The 18,596-nt window shown below is 46.8% G+C and overlaps 1 protein-coding gene across 1 annotated transcript; it reads right to left on the bottom strand.

Annotated features, from left to right (window-relative positions):
• Positions 1-1,686: 1,686 nt before the first annotated feature.
• MARCKS (myristoylated alanine rich protein kinase C substrate) lies at positions 1,687-7,226 on the bottom strand. The gene is made up of 3 exons (XM_066610935.1): positions 7,173-7,226; positions 6,721-6,913; positions 1,687-4,924 (listed from the first exon to the last, which is right to left on the bottom strand). Exons 2-3 carry the CDS (start codon positions 6,817-6,819, stop codon positions 4,163-4,165), a joined length of 861 nt encoding a protein of 286 aa, XP_066467032.1. The 5' UTR covers positions 6,820-6,913; positions 7,173-7,226; the 3' UTR covers positions 1,687-4,162.
• Between the last annotated feature and the right edge of the window lie 11,370 nt (positions 7,227-18,596).

The raw sequence follows: 18,596 nt of genomic DNA, 5'->3' as shown, positions 1-18,596 counted from the left end.
GAAACTTAGGCATGTTTTAGAAGTGAAATTCTATTAAGATGGTTGATTTAAAACAGGGGTGTCCAAACATTTTGGCAGGAGGGCCACATCGTCTCTCTGACACTGTGTCGTGGGGCCAGGAAAAAAAAAAAGAATTAATTTACATTTAAAATTTGAATGTTGGTTGGCAACCTTCAGTCTCGAAAGACTATGGTATAAGCCTACAGCACCCAGTATTCCCAGGCAGTCTCCCATCCAAGTACTAACCAGGCCTGATCCTGCTTAGCTTCTGAGATCAGACGAGATCGGGCATGTGCCTAAATTTACATAAATGAATATATTAGAGATGGAACTTATATGAATGAATGAAGGTCTTGCAGTAGCTCAAGGCCTCTAAAAGGCCTTGCACAAAGCAAGGCTGGCCTTTCCTTCACTGCCACTGCTGCATTACAGACGTGAAACAGCAAGTAGTGGAGGGAGCCCTCATCCTATGGCTCACATGAGAGGTTGAACAGTCTACCTCACACTGAGAGCGATTGCATTGGGCCAGCACAGGCTCCAGCAAGTCTCCAGAGGGCCAGAGGCTCATTGGAGACTGGGGGCTCCCTGAGGGCCAGATTGGAAGTCCCAGAGGGCAGCAAGTGGCACCCAGACCGGGGTTTGGGCACCCCTGATTTAAAAAGATGCTCAGGACAGCAATCATAATTATTTTGTACACCAACTCCTGCACAAATCTGTTTTTACCCTCCTATTCAAGAGCAATCTAGTTTGCACGGTAAATTGTTTGTGCTAATTTTAATACAATTATAGCTCAACAATCACTTGCCTATCAGTTACTATACATTGACCATTTAAGTAATTTGCTCAGCTATGGGATGTCAGGTATTATGAGATTGCTCAATATGAAGTGCTCACTTCTCTACTGTAACATGCCGGTGTCTCTTATATTAGGAAAGTTAACCACTTCCAGCACTTTGATGAATTAGCCAATTTGAATGGAGATAGGAATCCTGGGTCCCGTTAGGGAGAAGGGCGGGTTTTATTATTATTAAATAATAAATAATAAAGTTTTATTATTATTATTATTATTATTATTATTATTATCAGGGTAATGGTGACAACAAAGCACTCTTTTCCTGACAGCTTTTTGTAAGCCAGACATTCTAGGAAATATAAGCATACAATTAATCTACAAGTGAACCTGAACAATGAAACAGTGGACACATTTGGGGGCACGGTGCATGTCAGCAAGAATTCAAGACAACAGCAAGAACATTGTTAAAGTTTAAGGCTATTCCACAAATGTGGAGACAAACCTAAGTTGCCCAACAGAGAACCACAGCTAATGGCAGCTCCCTAATGAGCATACTTCATTATATCTTTGCCATACATTGTAATGTGTGACTGGTCCAGTGTCCTACTAAACTCAAATCCATTTAAACTTACATAATTAAGTGCAAAATTGCAGTCTAGGTGAGGGGGAAAAGAGTTCCAAATCACAACATGTGCAGAATATTTAACAAAAACAAGCCTGGTTTAATTCTTTGTTGGCTCATTTAAAGAGTATTTATTTAAGAACACACATTTATGATAGGTCAAGATAAGGGTCAAGAACAGAAACATACAGCCATGTTGTCATAATCTCTTAGCAAGAGTTATGAATGGAAACTGTCCCAACAGATGTAGTCCAAGAATGACACTGGCATGGAGGATCTCATTTTACATCCATTTATTTCATCCCATGGCCATTTAAAGCATAATAGTCAATACATTTCTAACACTACAGAGAAATACCAGGGTGACCAGAGTATATATACAAGCCAAAAATAAAAAAAGAAAAGATGTGGACAGCTGAATAAGAGTATGTATTCAGTACGGAATCCATTGAACTTCATTCAGCTCAGGCTTTGTTCTTTAGGGAACAAGGTGCTAATGTGCCACTCTCTCATAAAATGAAGTGTAATTGCTTCCAAAGCAAGTTACTGCTGAAAACATAGATGGAAGCAAGTTAAGTGTAACACTAAATTTCACCTATAAACCTAGGAGCAACACTTCCTTAAATCAATTTCCACCCTCCAACACCATTACTACTCTGTATTTGTTTTTACAAAAGCCTACTGTTTTATTAAGGCATATTTTGCCCTGAGCAATATGGTGGAAATTAGCCCAAAAAGTCTAAACAGTTAAAAGGCAAGCACCAAGTGACAATTTTATAGACAAATATAGCAATTTTTTTTTTGTTAACTCACCTATAGTTGGGAGTAACATACAAAAAAATATTGCTCAACAATTTGGTAGAACAAAAACTTTTACTTTAGGCCAAACTTCCAAGGCTGGTTGCTTAAAGTCAGGCACTGAAGTAGATGTTGAAATGGTTAAGAACAAACATGTAAGATTGGACCTTTGCTGTTCTGACACCTGAATCCAGGTATCCATGTCTGAAAACTCAGGTTGAGGCCTGAGATATTCCAAACAACCACAGCCAAAGCGTCAAGTCAACTCAAGCTATTAGATAATCTAATTGTACCACAGAGTGATCTTCAAGGCTTCACCTACATCCCCTTGCCCCAGCTAAAGTCAAGTGGTGCAGGCCTGCAATAAACATTCTAGTTTTTCTTGCAAAGCAATCTTATGTCTACTTAAAAGTAAGTCCCACTGAGTTCAATGGGACTTACTCCCATGTAAGTATGTATAAGATTGCAGCCTTAATCCTGTTTCCCCAGCTCTCATATTTGCAAAATCAAGGGTCCAGAGTGGCACAAGTTGTTCATTTAAAATCCAATGCACATCTCAATTTAGAAGATCTTCACTCTATAGTTACAACTTTTAGTGGGGCCAGATGGGCCACACAATCCGTAATATAGAAAGAGTAATGTTAAGTGGCAAACAAGTGCCTTTATACAAATTTAGACAATACAGTCAATCTACTAAGCTATCGGGAGCATCCAGAAAAAGAAACACAGCCAAATTCTACATTTTATTCACATTTATTTTTCGCTTTTAGTGTGCTCACAGAAAATTAGAACACCTTAAGCAGGAATTTAATAGCAATTTTGTAAGCAAAGTTACATTCCATCTCTAAGTCAAATTGGTCAAAGCTCCTCCAGTATTTACAAAAAAAAAAAAAGATAGACAAGATGCTACACAAAAACCATTGCATCTGAAATTGGTTTTTTTTTCTTCTTTATTCTCAAAGACAACTGGAAAAAGAAAGCATCGTCTGCTGTCATCAAAAACATACCACAGTATAAACAGTAACCATTCCACTTATCACAGCTTGGTTGAGTTTAAAATTGTGTGTGTGTGTCTGTGTGTGTGTGTTTTTGTTTTGTTTTTTTAAAAAGGTCCAAGATTACTGCAAGTTTACAGAAAAAAATGGGCAGGGTGGAAAAAGTTGCAAACTTAATGTGCTTCTGGATATCAAGATTTGTTTTTATACAATAGTCACAGTTAAAAACACCCTGCTGGTAATACATAATTACACTTTATTAAGGTCATAAACCAGCAATAAACAATAAAGCCTATACAACTTGTATTTCTACTTAATCACTGACTGGTACAGCTAACATGAGATAAGTGAAAGTTCCTATGGTTTAAATGAATTTCCTAAGACTATGATTTTTTTTTTTATCTGAGTATTGGAATTTTTCTTCTTCCTTCTTAGTCAAGACTTGTAGTGTTGTAAACCTTATAGAACATCTGCCTCACAAAATACATTGTAATAACTTTCTTTAAAAAAGACTAACCCCTTATTTCTTGTGGCACATTTTCTTGGCAAATTATCTGCACCACTAATTCCCCATTGTGACCCCTATCACTTCATTTGCTATCCCTTATTGACCCATCCATCTCCTTCATATATGGGCATGTCCATAGATCGACAGAGAAAAAAAAAAGTTTACATTTTGAATAAAGATGCAAAGTATGCAAAAAACATTAATACTGATGCAAAAAAAGAGGAACAAGGCAGAGGGAGGCATTTAGCCTCCCCTCTACCAGTTGGAATGGTGGTAACAGAATGATCTGAGATGGGATCTGTGGGTAGAGACAAAAAAAGAGAAAGACATCTTTTAAATCAATCCCTGGTTGTAGACAAGTTCTCCAAAACCAGTACCTGGCACCACTCCAAACAAACAAACAGGGGGGAAGAAAAGTTCAATCATCTCAAAACTGCCAATTTTTTTTACTCTGCCGACTCAGCTGGTGGAGCTTCTGGACTAGACTCGGATGGGGCTTCCTGTGTAGGAGCTGCTGCTGCTGCTGCTGGCTCCTCTGCTTTGGGTGCCTCTTGTTCAGCTGAGGTGGCTTCGGTGGTAGCGCTGGGCACAGGGGCAGCAGGCGCCTCTTCCTGCTTATCCTCGGGCTTCTGCTCTTCAGCAGGCTTGGCCTCCTCTCCTGCAGGCTTCTCTGGCGCAGTCTCTTCCGATTTGGCCTCCTGCGTGCCACCAGCCTCCTCCTTTGTCTCCTCTGTGCTGCCAGTGGCAGTAGCAGCGGAAGGGGACTCCTCCTGGGCAGGCTTGCCCTCCTCACTGCTGGCAGCCTCAGGGGCAGCAGCTGCCTCGTCTTTGTCGCCTTTGCCAGAAGCAGCTGCACCGTCATTTTCTGCTCCTTCCCCAGACTCCTTTTTGTTCTTTTTAAAGGAGAAGCCACTTAGCTTAAAGGACTTTTTGAAGGAAAAACGCTTCTTTTTTTTTTTAGGGGTCTCGTTGCTGGAAGAAGGGGTCGCTGCCTCCTCTGTCTTAGAGGAGGACTCCCCTTCAGCAGGAGAGGCTGGCTCTGTGCTCTCTGCTTCTGCCACCTCCTTCTCGGAGGCCGGCTCAGACGGGGTCTGCTCTTCCTTCACCGACTCTTCAGCTGGTGCGCTGCCATTGGCTTGGACCTCCTCTTTGCTGGCCTCGGCAGCGGCTGGCGAGGCGTCGCCGTTCACCTTCACGTGGCCGTTCTCCTGGAAGAAATTAAGCCAGCGTTATTGGACGAAATCTCTCATGCCGAGCAGAGCCTGACCACAACGGCCTCCCCACCAGCTGTCTTTGTGACGCTATCCAATACAAAACCACTCCCAAATCAACGCCACCCTGATTGGCAGAGCGACACAACCACAGCCAAGCGCCGATGACACAGAGAGGGACTGCAGGGAGTGGCGTCGCTTGTGGGCAGCACGTTGCCACAGACTTTCCCGCTGCTTTTCTGAGGAAAACGCCTGACGCATTCCCGAAGCGGCGCAGAGGGAGGACACGCCACGCCGACCCAAGTCCCTCCTCCGCCCTGCCTTGGCTCCAGTCACTCTCTGGAGGACGGCCCCCTCCCCACCCAGCCGTGGGGCACCCCTCCTGTGGAGACACATTGGCAGTGGTCCCTGCGTCCCCTTCAGCCATGTAACCCTCTCCACCAGTTGGGGACTGCGAGGCAAAGCAAAGCTGCTGCTGCAGCGACGCTTCGCCTGGAGAGGGCACTGTGGCGCCGTCTTGGCCAGGGAAGCGCACGCAGAGCCGGAGGGGAGGAGGGGCGAGGAGGGAGGAGACTAGAAGAGAGAGGAGAGCAGAGCCGAGGAGGCTTCGCCCGCGCCTCCTCGGCCAGGACGGGCTCCGCCGAGGCGAACAAAGGTCCGCGGCGCGGCTTCTCCCTGCTGCCACACCGCTTCCAACGCCGACAGAAGTCAAAGGAGGGCGCCTCCTGCTCGCCATTGTTTGCTCGAGGCGGCGCCTGCTCTCCCCATTGGCTGCGCTGCAACCAGCCTCACGTTCCTGCAGGAGCGACCCGCGGGCAGCAGCGGAGAGGCGTGGTGCTGCCGCCCGTTCGGAGGCACCACCGCCAAGCCCGGACTGGGGCTGAGCTGGTTGCAGGCGCGGGAGACAGCCCACTCCTCGCTGGCGCCACAGCTGGCTGCCCCAGAGGCGCATCCTCGTGCGTTCCGCAGCAACCATTGCAAAAGCCACGCGCCGTCCTCCCCCCCCCCCCCAATTCTCACAGGGAAGCCACAATGCCCAAGCAGCAGCCCAATCCCAGGCATGCCCACTCAGCCCCGTCACACTCAATGGGAAAGTGGGGAGAGCGCTGCAGCCCCAGTCCGAGACAGGAACGAAAGCCAACCGCGTGGCCACCTTAAAAAGACCCACAGTCACCGGGGCCCCACTGAGGCTAAGCAGAAGAGCAAGGAAGCCAGCAAGCAAGATGGAGAAGACATCAGCCCAGAGCCCCTTCCTCAATACACACTCACAGGCTCGCCAGCGCCCCCACCACCACAAGCGCCGCTTTCTCTTGCCGTCGCCTTATCAGCGCTACAGCCCCCCCCCACGCGCCAAAGGAGAGAATGGGGGGGGGCGAAACGAGAAGAGAATAGAGCCTGTTACAGACCGTGGCTGACTTGATAGTACGCTCTTCGTCCATCACCACCAGATCACACACACTCAGCCGTGGCACAAAGATGCCACCCGTTTCAGCATCGAGCGACAACGCCTTGGGAAGCGAGCTCACCAAGGATGGTGCATGCAACAGCAGGCAGAGGGACCGCCTGCATTTGCCCCCTCCACCATATTACGCTAGAATGGGGTCCGAGAGGGAGAAAGCCTCCCCCCCAACAGTGTGCCAAAATCCACTCCTTTCCATAGACATTTCTTAAAGGGGGGGTCGTGATCGATTACAAAAAAGCATGCACTCCCCACGAAGATCACAGGCGCACCCCCCATTGCACCCGATGCAAAGATTTTGCTTTTCAGCGAGTGCCCCAGTCCTCGCCCTTACCTGCCCATTCGCCTTGGATGGCGATGCGGCCACCGCTTCTCCGGGTTTCTCGGCGGCAGCTTCGCCCTTTGCAGCGTTCTTGGAGAACTGGGCACCCATGCTGGCCGGTGCAACAAAGAAACTCAACAGATCCAAAAGCAGGGGGGGAAACAAAGAACGGCGGCTTCGTGGAGAGGCTGGGAGACCGGCAGCCCTGAAGAGCAGCAGCAGCAACACACACGCGCAAAGACACACACACACACCAGAGGGGGAGGAGAAAAAAAAAGAGAAGAGAGCCGATTATTTTTATACACTCCTTGCAAAAAAAATGGGCAAAGCTGGAGAGATCACGAAAAGCAGCAGCACAGGAAGAAAGGGGGGAAAAGGAAGGGGGAAAGTCGAGCAAAAATCTGAGAAGCCCAAGTTGAGTAGCAAAAAAGAAGTAATAAAAAATCCCAGATTTGTAGCCGTACTGTAGACAAGGGGAAAATGGAGAAATCTCCCTGGTCGCTAATAAGATGCGGAGTCCAACGCCCAAGTGCACAGATGAATGGGCTTCCCGAGCGCTGACGGCAGCCCCCCGCCTGCCGCCGACCAATCACCGCGCCGCCAGACAAAAGAGGGGGCGGCGCCTGCCGGGGGAGCGAACAATGGAGCTGCGATGGCAATAATTTGAAATCGGCCTTGCGCTGATCATTAATACTTCGCGGAGGATCAATACGTTCGGGGGACTGAGGCCTGCACCCTTCTTTGCTCTTGCCCTCGCCAAAAAAGCGGAGCAAAAGTGGGGCGATGCACCGTAGAGCCCGTGTGCTTTTCCTAGTGGTGGTGGAGGAGGCACACTCGTAGAAAAAATGGGGAGTGGGAGGGCTTCTGACTTGCAGTGGTGGCAGCCTCTGTTTGGTGTCTGTTTCTCTTCCCCTTCAGTGTTAAGTTAGAGACAATGCTTTGACTTGTGTGTGTGTGTTTGTGATTTCATTCTCTCGCCCCCGCTGCCACCCCCTTCCTTTGCCCCCTTCTCCGCCTCTTCCCCACCCTCTGCTGTTAGAGAAAAATCAACAGATAGGGAGGGGTGTGTGTGTGTTTGCTTCCTTGCATCCTCCCCCCCTTTTTGCGTTAATTGCTTGCAATTGTTCCATCGTCCCAATTTGGAAGGTATTTAAACCACGTAGATCGAGTTTCGCCCAAGCAAGATCACGAGTTGAAAAATTATTAGGTCTGTGGGCCAGATGTGAAAAAATGCTTAAAGCAGCAGCTGCTTCTATTGCTCATGGAAGGAAGGATGGAGCGTCCCCTCCTCTCCCCCCCCCCACCACACACACAATATTGGCTTGAAATAAAATATTTTGCGATGAGCCTACGGGTCTAATTAAATTTCGCTGCCTGGTTAGCTTTGATTTGTATCTTTTAAAAAAAAAAATGCACACTGCTGAGGCTGCAAAGCCTTTCTCTGCTAAAGATGATGAAATGAATGGGTGAAACATCAGAATATCTGTTTGGGTTTAAAAAAAAAACAACCCAAACAAAAAGCACAACCCTGAACCCCCCCCCCCCTCAAAGGCATCCACGTGTAAATGAAAACGCTGTCAGCCAAATGGATCTAGCGTTTAATTCATTTTCATCCTAGACGACTGTGATGGTGTGCTTTATTTTTTCCGGAGCCATGATTGTTTGCTTGTAAAATACCAGGGTTCTGAATTTCGAGAGGGGTGGGGGGAGGGGGCTTCCCATTTTAGGCGACTTGCATCCCGATCCTATGAAGAATTATCTTCTCCCCCCCCCCTCTTTGAAACCAATGAGTTTAGGCACACCTAAGGATCTGCATAAGACCCATGATGGACTGAGAGTTCCATCCCTTCAGTTTAAATGGCTACACACACACACACACACACACACACTGGAGCTACAGGAAAGTTGAACGATCCCCCTCCTCCCTAGCTGGAGAAACCTCAGAAGGCAGAAACGAGAGTGGCTCGAGAGAATGAGCGATCGTCGTCCGAATGTTAACCAGAAATACCTGATGTAGTGTTGCTTTTAAGAACAGTATGGGGGTGGGGGAGAGAGCAATGATGAAGAGTTCAACAGCCCATCCTTTCCCCTAAAGACTTCATTGTGCGATGAGTTCAGATTGGTGCCTTCACTGCCGTGCGAAAACTCCCCTCCCCTCCTCCATGGTCAATATTCCAGTACTGTATTTTTAGCAAGATGGCACTCAGTCAAGCAATATTTCGTGTCTTTGGGGCCAAATACACCGCGATGTATTTGGTTTTCACATCAAGCGCCCCCTTCCTTCCTCCTCCTCCTCCTCCTCCTCCCCCGCAACTCCTTTCTCTCCTATGGGAAAATGGATCACAGGGTGGAGAAGCATCCGTGCCAACCGCGATTTCTTTGTTTTAGTCATTATTACTCTTTTTTGGCAAGGAGGACGGTTTGAGACCCCCTGCTTCCCGCGATCGGTGCATTTATTCAAGCTTCACGTTACGTGCCCCTAGCGCGGCTGTGATTTTTGTGCCCCCCCCCCTTTTTAAAGTAGAGGTGCATCGTGCCAACAAACACATCTTATCGCCCTTGAGGGAAATGGGGCAGCAGCACTGCTTGATGGAAACCGACCCCCCTTTTTTGTGCATGTGGTGGCAATCCTCAACCGCAACGTAAATCTGAATAAATCCATTGACATCCAGGTGGCTGGGAAATGCACTGGGAAGCCTGTTGATTTTCTGCGCCCAGGAAAGCAGAATTCTCTTCCATCCGCGTTATTTGGTGGCTGGTTTGAAATTGCAGCGAATCCTGTGGAGGAGGCGGCTGGAGGCATCTCTTGCAGCATCTGCATCAAAGGGAGAGCGCGAGGGCACACGGAGCTCGTCCACAGATTTTTTTTTTTTCCACGCTCCGCTTTCGACGGAGAAGCTCGACTCCTTTTATTGCTTCTTTGTTACCCGCCCGTCTGCTTTTGCTGCCTGCCTATTTACACCGTATCGGCTGGTTTCCTAGGCGACCGCGGCCGGGGAAGATTCGAAAGGGAGGGGAGGGGCTCGAGTGAGAAGGGAGGGGAGCGCGCGCGCAGCAGCGCTGAACAAATGGGCCCTGAAGAGAGAGGGTGGGCAGGGAGGTGGCCTTGCCCTGGCTTGGGAGGAGACCCGCAAGGACCTTTCGACTGCTCCGCAGCCCGGGTCGCGTGTGAGCCCTTGGAAGATTCCAGTGACGCAGCCCAGAAGCGGGCAGGAGAGGGGGAGAGAGGCTGGTGCCAGAGGAGGACTGCCCAGAGGAAGAGACCCAGGAGGCAGGCCAGAGTCGCTTGCACAGCACAGACCACAGCTGATAAATGAGAGCAGGAGGAGGAGGAGGAGGAGGGAAGGAAGAGGGGGTGGGGCAGGACAAAGGGCGGGAAAGTCTTCTAGAGAGGTTGTGAAGGAGAGGGTGGCCTCCTCCTGTCCAGGCTTCAGGACAGGGTTGCCACCTTGCCCTTCTAGCAAGACTCCTGCTCCTGGCAGACACTGGCTCCCAACCTGTTGTCCACGAGGTCTCCAGAAAAAAAAAATTGCCACTGATCACTTCCACTGTCTTCTTGAGCAAGCCATCACCTGCAGACCACCAAAGAGGGTGGGGACCACCTGCAGCCGCAACCACTTAAGTGTCAGCAGTGGCTGTGGGCAGTTCATTCCCTGGCCTCTCTGTAGGGGAACGCTTAGGAGACAGGCTACCAGAGAGGACGGAGGCCAGAACACCCACAGCCACGTGTGGTCCACGACAATTCCAATTTTTGCCTCGGTGGCCCACGGTCTCCTAAAGGTTGGGAACCACTGCTGGTCAAGGAATGATGGATGCAGTATCAACAGGTGCAGGGTGGGCTGCACCTGTTGCAGTTCTGCCTGTGATGCTGCTGTGAAAGCAGTTAGGGGGTTAAAAGGATCAATTCAGCATTTTCATGCCATAGATTCTCGTCATCTTGGAGCAAGGGTAGATCCCTGAGGTTGTAGGTGGTTGATATGTTCCTAATGTGGGCCAACACAACAGGTCGGATTTGTTGATATAAACCGAGGACAGATTCACACCAACCCTGTGAGAGTATCAAGCAGCTGATTTTCTCTCATGACAGATGTGTGAGCACCATTGCATTCTTATTTAAACTCTTCAGTGTGGCACACAAGCAACCTTGGGTTGCTTCAGGACAGTTTGGGCCAATCTTCCACCAGAATGCTGCCCCCCCCCAATTTTGCTGCTTATTCCCCCCAGTATGCAAGCACACCACCAAGCGATGGTATGAGCTGGGGAGTCCACTTACCCATTTACCTAATGGAAGATGTTAGAAACGGGAGAGCTTACTTCCCTTGGAGTCCTGCACTGTTGTCACCACTTCCTGCCCAGCATTCCCTCTGTTGGCCACTAGGTGAAGTGGCTGCCTATGGTGATTACAGTGCTTGGTTCTGTGGAGGGAGGTAAGTCAGCCCCACTCACTTCACTTACCTCCCTCTTTGGAGTTCAGCACTGCCCTCTCTGCCACTGCTGTTTCCTCTGGTGGCACATTTGTAATCTGTTGATTTCTTCATTCTGTGTCCACCACTCTGTCTCAGCATTTTACAGTGTGAATTTTTTTTAAAGATTATTTATATACAACTTTCAACAAAAAGTAGTTCACAAAGCAGTTTATGTAGCAAAAATAAATAAAAGTCACCATCCTGGGGTGAAGAGGGATAGTTGCTCTCCCCCTGCCATATGTAAGAGGACAGGATAACCGTCCTGTGTTTGTTCCATGGTGGCTAACATGGTATCCTGTTGTATTTAAACTCAATGCTCTATAAAGCTAAGTGAAGTGAAGATCACCCCTAAGGCTGCAGTCCTGTCTACTCTTACTTGGAAGCAAGTTCCATTGAACACAATGAGACTACCTTCTGATTAAATGTCAGTATGATTGTATTCCATTGCACAAAAGGGTTGGTGAATTTTCCATATATACAGGAGGGGGAGGATATCAGTGGAATACAGTGCATCCAGTGAAGAGAAGTTCTAAAATGAAACAAGCAAACAAATAGACAAAAGGAAAATGCAGTTAAACATTTAACATTCACACTACAAATCTCCAATAAATGTGCTATAAGCACCAGGCATCCATGCACAATGCCTTAAGTTCCCAAAGGAGTTCACAGCTCTTAATTAATTGAGATATAAATATAAGCTATATACACAGGGAGCATTTATGAGTCCCAGTGGTGAGAATGCACAATTTGGACAATTTACGCCCAGATCCTGAATACATTACATGGAAGTGAGGCCCATTGATCTTGGAGCTTACTTTTCATACTTTACATGTCACTTATACAGCCTACCTTCTCTTCAAGAAGCTCAGATAAGTGTGTTGTTATTATCCTCACAACAACAATGTAAGGAAAGTTAGTCTGGGAGAAAGAGTTAGCTGCATGTCACTGAACTTCATGGCTGGGTGTGGCGGGTGTGTGTGTAATATTGAGTTTACCTACACCTGATACACTCCCAAACAATGCCTTGCATAATATGTTTGGGATCAAGATTCAAGCATTAGTCTGCAAAATCCCTACTTCAGAGCAGATCCACTAAAGTGTGTATGGTTTCAGTAATTGGCTGAAAGACTGAGGAGAAAATACAGTACGTTTTACTGTAGATGTGAAATGGAAATGATAGTATCGTGCTTAACATGTTAGGGATGTGTCAGAAAACTAGTGTTTCTATAGCAGTGTTATGCTGTGGATAGAGTACATACCTGCCAATTCTTCCTGCTTCCCAAGGCATTGATGTATCAGAAATGGAAGACTTATTTGGTAAATACCAGTGATCTGCCTGATTAGAGTCAGGTAACTTGTCACAAAAGACTCAAGCTTCAGATACTTACCAAATGCATATTTTGCTTCTTGTAGAAAGTGGAAGAGTTGGCAGGGTTGAGATTTTTAGACTTGAACGTTGGGTGGGTTTCTATCTCTCCATCTCATTTTCCCATCTGTACAAAACTGGAATGTTAATGAGCTGTTATGTATGAGGGGGGGAAATGGGGAAAAGTAAAGCACTTTGGTACATTGAAAAGTGTTATGCACATAATTAATTCTGCCAAGTTTTATTTTATTTTATTTACTCCAGTGGGAGCATATCATGTAAAATGTGCTATAAATATCAATTTTCACAACTGTCAATACTGTGAAGCAGTAATCTTATTTTTAGGTATATGGCGCTAGAAGTGTGCTGGTGCTTTACAATAGAAAACACAGGTTCCTGCCCTGAAGGGCTCACAATTTAAAACATTCTCAGTGGAAACAACAAAGGAAGGTATGGGAGGTGATGGCAGCATGGACAGGAAAGAATATGCAGTTATTTCATGTCCATCTAGGTGGACTTTCAACCCAATCCAATCCTCCCCCTCCCCTCCGGTGCAGCCATACTGAAAAGGTGTGCACTTAATCCAGTGGAGAAGTGGAAGAGGAGACTTAGGAGAAGAAGGGGAGGCTGCTGTGTCACTGCCAGATATACCCCTCCAACTGCCTTCCCACCCCATTCCTTCCCCTCTCCGCCCAGGTTTGCCCCTTTCCATCCACCCTCCCTCTCTCCTTCACACCTTCCCTGCTAGCTTACCTGCTCCAGTGGGTGACCAGCTGACTGGCAAATCTATTAAATAAATAAATACATACATTCTGGAGTCTTTAGAGCAGTAGTCTTCAACCTTTTTCATGCCATGACCCCAATAAAGAAATGAAGTATGAGAAAGGGGACTCACTGTCAATTCCATCCCTCTCCTGGGACCCTATCTACCCACCCTGTCCCTTTATGCCCTTCCAGCATTGTTCAATGTAACTGAATATTCTTATTAGTCAGAGCAGAAAAAGTTATCCTGAAGTCAGGCACTAGTGAAAGCTATTTTAGCACAATTGCTAAGAACCTGAGCAGGACTGGGATACAATCTCCTGGTACCTGAAGGGGTACACCAGATGCCTCCTCCTTTACCTGGTGGTGCTTCAGTCCAGTAGTCCTTTTTCATTCCCATAAGTTGCCATGACTGCTCCGTGACCCCATTGTGGTCCCAACCCCAAATGTTAAGATCTCTGCTTTAGAGTAAGAAAGTGGAGATGATGTGGACCTTTAGACCTGGTAGAGAGCTTTCCCCACCCTTGTGGAACTTCCAAGGTGAGCTATCATCTAAGATTCAGTAACAACAATTGGAATGAAATTAGAGCATTCATTGAACAGAACCTGAGAGACACACATGTAGGGTTGCCAATTATCCCATCCCAGCAGAAACTCTTGTGCCTTTGCAAATTATCCAACAGAAGAGCAGATGTTAGTGAGGTCTGGCTACATATTACTGTCTGATCTTGGAAGCTAAGCAGGGTCAGGCCTAGTTAGTACTTGGATGGGAGACCACCTGGGAATACCAGGTGCTGTAGGCTTATCTTTCGAGACTGAAGGTTGCCAACCAACCATGGACTTTTGTTAGTGTGTCCAAAGTACACATGACATGAGGCCAGAGAGGTACAGTCCCATGTCACACACTCTTATCATTGGCGTTATGGTTAACATGACAGGCACTTAACAACTGGGGTGGGAATACTGGGTTTGGCTTTGGCTGTACACATCATACACAGCTGGAACCCACCATCTAGATTTTGTACCATCAGGCAACCAGAGAACTGGCCTCATAGGATATTGATATGGCTTATTTGTTTTGAAGGCTTAATGCAGAACGGTTCTAATAGGCACAGCAAAGTGGGATGTCCTGACCTGACAGACTGGAAGAAATATTTGACTTTCTCCTATCCCTGCCCCCCCCTCCATTACAGACAGAGTTTCTTAGTTGCTGAAAACGATGCCTTGGGATCAGGAGGAGAAACTTTCTCAAATGTGTAAGATCTAATCTGAAATTTGTTTTTATCCTTTTAAAAATTAATCCAGTCATTTTGGATCTCTGGGAGGGAAAAGCTGGTATTAATATGGAACAAGATGTGTGCGCTCCATTTCCTGGGAACAGAGTGAGCTTTTTTTAGTCCTGCAGGAATGGGCAGCCCATCTCGCAGCAGTTCTGCAGTCAGTGGCCCATCAGGCTCTGATCCAAAGCAGAGTTCCCAGTTCACACACAGGCTAATAGCCTTCTTCTTATGACGTGTGCTATGCTAAGAATGCCTCTCATAGCAATTGACCTCTTTGAAAACACATCCAAGAAGCATACAAGACAGTGGTAAGAGAGCAAGGAAAACTTTTTCTAGGCTTTGGATCAAAGCAACGAACTGGTGTGTGGTGTTTTGTAACTCCTTTCTGAGGACAATTTCCCAAAAGTGAGTGAAAAGTTCCAAACCATTTTTTCCCCCTCCCCTAAGAGTTATCTGAGAACACACTGAAAGGGCTGCTTATTCTTTGGTATGCATTGAAGGTCTGAGAAAAGGGGGGTGGAGAAAGCAACAATTGAAAACAAGTAATCACAGGTCACATTGACAGACGATGTTCCCTGTGTATCAGCCTTCTGTGAAGCATTTCGTTTTATGGTCTACCTACTTTGTAGAAACAGTGTAACATATGCCCAAGAAATCTGGGGAAGGGGGCTGTAAGTCATGCTCTCCTAGGAAATTTTCAGCTTTTCAGAGAAACACAGTTTTGGGATCCAGTCCTATCCAACTTTCCAGTGCTGATGGAACCATGCCAATGGGGCATGTGCTGCATGCTGTGGGGGGGAGGGGCAGGCAAGGAGGTCTCCTCAAGATAATGGAACATTTGTTCTTGTTCCTCAGTCGCACTGCAGCTGCATCGATGCTGGAAAGTTGGATAGGATTGAGCTCTTGGTCTTGTTTTTGTGCTATCAATGCTTTTATGAAAACGCAGCACAGTCACTTCGGTCAGAGAATGAAGTTTTAATGCTCAGTGTGTATTACTCACTCCTGTTTCAGGTTAGCATTGTGACTTTTTAACAATCCATCAAGTCTTGTTTTCCTTTCATTATATGATTTCCTTTCGACTCCCAGCATTTTGTTCTCTGATGTAAAGCCTCCTGTCTTGTTATCTATCAAAGCTGGACTCAACCCTTTCCCAATATTTACCAAGCTTTTATAAAGTAAGTTCAACGTTGTTTGCAAAGTAAGGTCCATGTTGCTTGCATATCTTTTATAGTAGCAAGATGAGAGCTCAAGGAGAACCCATGATAAGCCTTGTTGTGGCAGAGGTGGCGAGGGTTCAACCCACCCTAAGGAAAGGTATTCTTTCCAAGGAGCTATATGGCAACAAGAGAACTGGCCCCTCAGGACCTAGAACTAGCCAGTTTGCTTGAAAGTCATAACACTTAATCATTGGATAAAATATTTTCTTTATAGCATATTCTCCCCTCTTCTGATCCACTGGGCTGCAAATGGCTTGCATCAATCCTCAAACCACATGATTGTTGTTTTTTTAATTGACAAAACAGATGGCCATTTCCCTGCAGTCACTTTCTGTCCTCTTCTAACCAGATGGCATACAAAATGTTACAAATTCCACTGAAGGATTGACCAAGGGCACAATCCTATACTGCGCTGGAAAAGGCAAGCCAAGAGGCTTGCACTGTATCCAGCGCAGGATAGTGGCCATAAGCAGCTCAGCCAGAGGCAAGGGGAAACTTTTCTCCTTACCTCCAGGTAAGGGCTGCTGGCCCCTGTGGGGCTCCTCAAACTTGCACCACCTCTTGAGGTGGCACAAGTCTGAGGAGAGCGGAGCAGCTTGAAGCTGCTGCATTCTCCCTGGGAACAAGGGTTGGTATCCGCCATAACTGCCAGGTCCCAGCACCACCTCCCTCTCCCCGCCCGCCCTCAGCCCGCCCAGGAATGCCTCCCTCCCACCTCTCCCCCGCCTACCTTTGCTGCTTGCATCAGCCCAGCTGGGCCAACGCAAGACTCTGTGGGGAAGCCGCCATGTGTTTTGGCACACCTTCATGCGCCAATGCAACTTCCTCCTGAGGAGGCGCAAACATGCCTTATGGCACATTTGCAACCCTTCTGGACTGGCACCAGGGACTTGCGCCGGCTGAAGTCATTTCTAGGATTGTGCCCTAAGTCTTGTTAGGTTGCAACCCTGTACACATTTTCCCGGAAGTAAGCCCCATTTTGTTGTTTCTAGATTTGCTACTCATTCCCCTATATCACTTTATGGCCTTACGACTTCCTACTTGTTATGTGAAGGATATCAGTTAAATTCCTGTTCTCAGATTATTCTGATTATTAGAATGTACCAGAAAGTTTTCCCTTTCATGGCTAATAGTAGCTTCAGGGAGTGATTAAATGTTCAATCCTATGGGTTGCTAGCTCTGTTGTAAAAGTGTCATAAAGCAGTTTTCAATTACTTTAGAGAAAGGACCACTGGCAGACAGTCCTACACTATTCTGCTGCTGCTGGATCCAGACCTGCAGTCACCGGGGCAGGTAAGTTCTGTGCTGCATGGTGCAGGAGTGAGAGGAGGGCAGAACAGAGGTTAGGAAGTGGTGTTTCTTAGGGAGGAATAGCAGAACAGGGAGTGGATAAGGCCTGAGAAGGTCAGCAGAGGTCTGCCATTTCCTAACCTCTTTCCTGGGGGCCCTACACAGGACTTCTCAGACTTGCACCACTGATTTTGCTGGCACAGATCTGAGTAGCTCCATTGGACAGGCTTGGGCTCAACATGGAGTAAGGGAACAAACAATTCCTTACCAGTAAGATCTCCAGCCTATCTAATTTCAGTGCTGGATACAGCACTGAAATAGGATTGAGCTGTAAATAGGATTGAGCTGTAAATTTGAGGCCATGGTACAAGGACAAAGAGTTACAACATGCCACTGTGTTTGATCCAAATTCCCTCTCCCACAACTGTTTTTAGGCACACAAAAAGAAAAGGTGTTGGACGCTCCAAATGGATCATGTCATGGCCCTCGAAAGGCAAATAATTGCTGATATTTATGCTTTAATTAGCAAAATAAATAATGCATGTTTCATTTTGCTGGGATTTTAGAGCTTAGTGAACTTTGAGCCCAATCCTAAACAGTGCGCGCTGGCTCACCGCCGTCGTACACTGTCGCAAACATGCCGTAAAGCACATTTGCAAGCCCTCAGCATTGGCCCAGCACCGGAGATAGCGCTAATGCCAGTGGAAAGTCAGTGCTCTGCCACTTGGCAGTTGCCTGAACCGCTGGGTAGTGGAGAGGTAGGTGGAAGCCTGGGGGGAGATGGGGAGGAGGCATTTCGGGGCAGAGGGAGGTGGGGGGAGGGTGGGAAGAAGGCAGGGAGGTGCCATGCCGGGGGAGGGAGCGGGGTGGGAGAAGGGTGGAGCCAGTTGAGTTCAGCTCCAATGGAATTGTTCTCCATGACAAGGAAGTGAGGGCAACAGGATTTGAATTTTTTCACCCGAGGCATCCAATGACAGAAGGCAGTCCTGATGAAAAGCACAAATGAAGAAAATGAACCACAAATAACAGTACTACAACACCACAACTGAGCTAGAAGCCTCTTTATTTTGTTATGGGGTGAGGGTTTGTTTTGGGCAATTTTCAAAACCTTGTCTTTCAACATTTTTTCCATATGATAGTATGTATTATGTAACATTCGCCACAAGTAATTCCTTAAAAACACCATACACCCTGGAAACTGTGACAATTCCATCTGTTCAGCTAACTCTTCTCCTCAAGCAACCTAATAGCACACTATCATTTAAAAATGTTCTCTGGGGCTGTAATCCTTAATTAATTTCATTTTTAATTAATAGGTTATGGATTAATTCAGAGATATGAGAATCTGTCCAATGACTTCCAGCATTTCTCTGAAATTTCTAAAAGATTTTTCTTTGCATGTAAAAAATAGGAGAAGGGCATGGGGAATGCAGGAGCTGTGTCAAATAAACCCTTTATATGCTATGTGTAATTCACTTCCACTGACTTCAGAATGAATTCATAGCCT

This window comes from Tiliqua scincoides, chromosome 1 (genome assembly GCF_035046505.1).
Source record: "Tiliqua scincoides isolate rTilSci1 chromosome 1, rTilSci1.hap2, whole genome shotgun sequence".
Classification (NCBI taxonomy): Eukaryota; Metazoa; Chordata; class Lepidosauria; order Squamata; family Scincidae; genus Tiliqua; species Tiliqua scincoides.
This window is presented reverse-complemented; position numbering and strand designations above follow the sequence as displayed.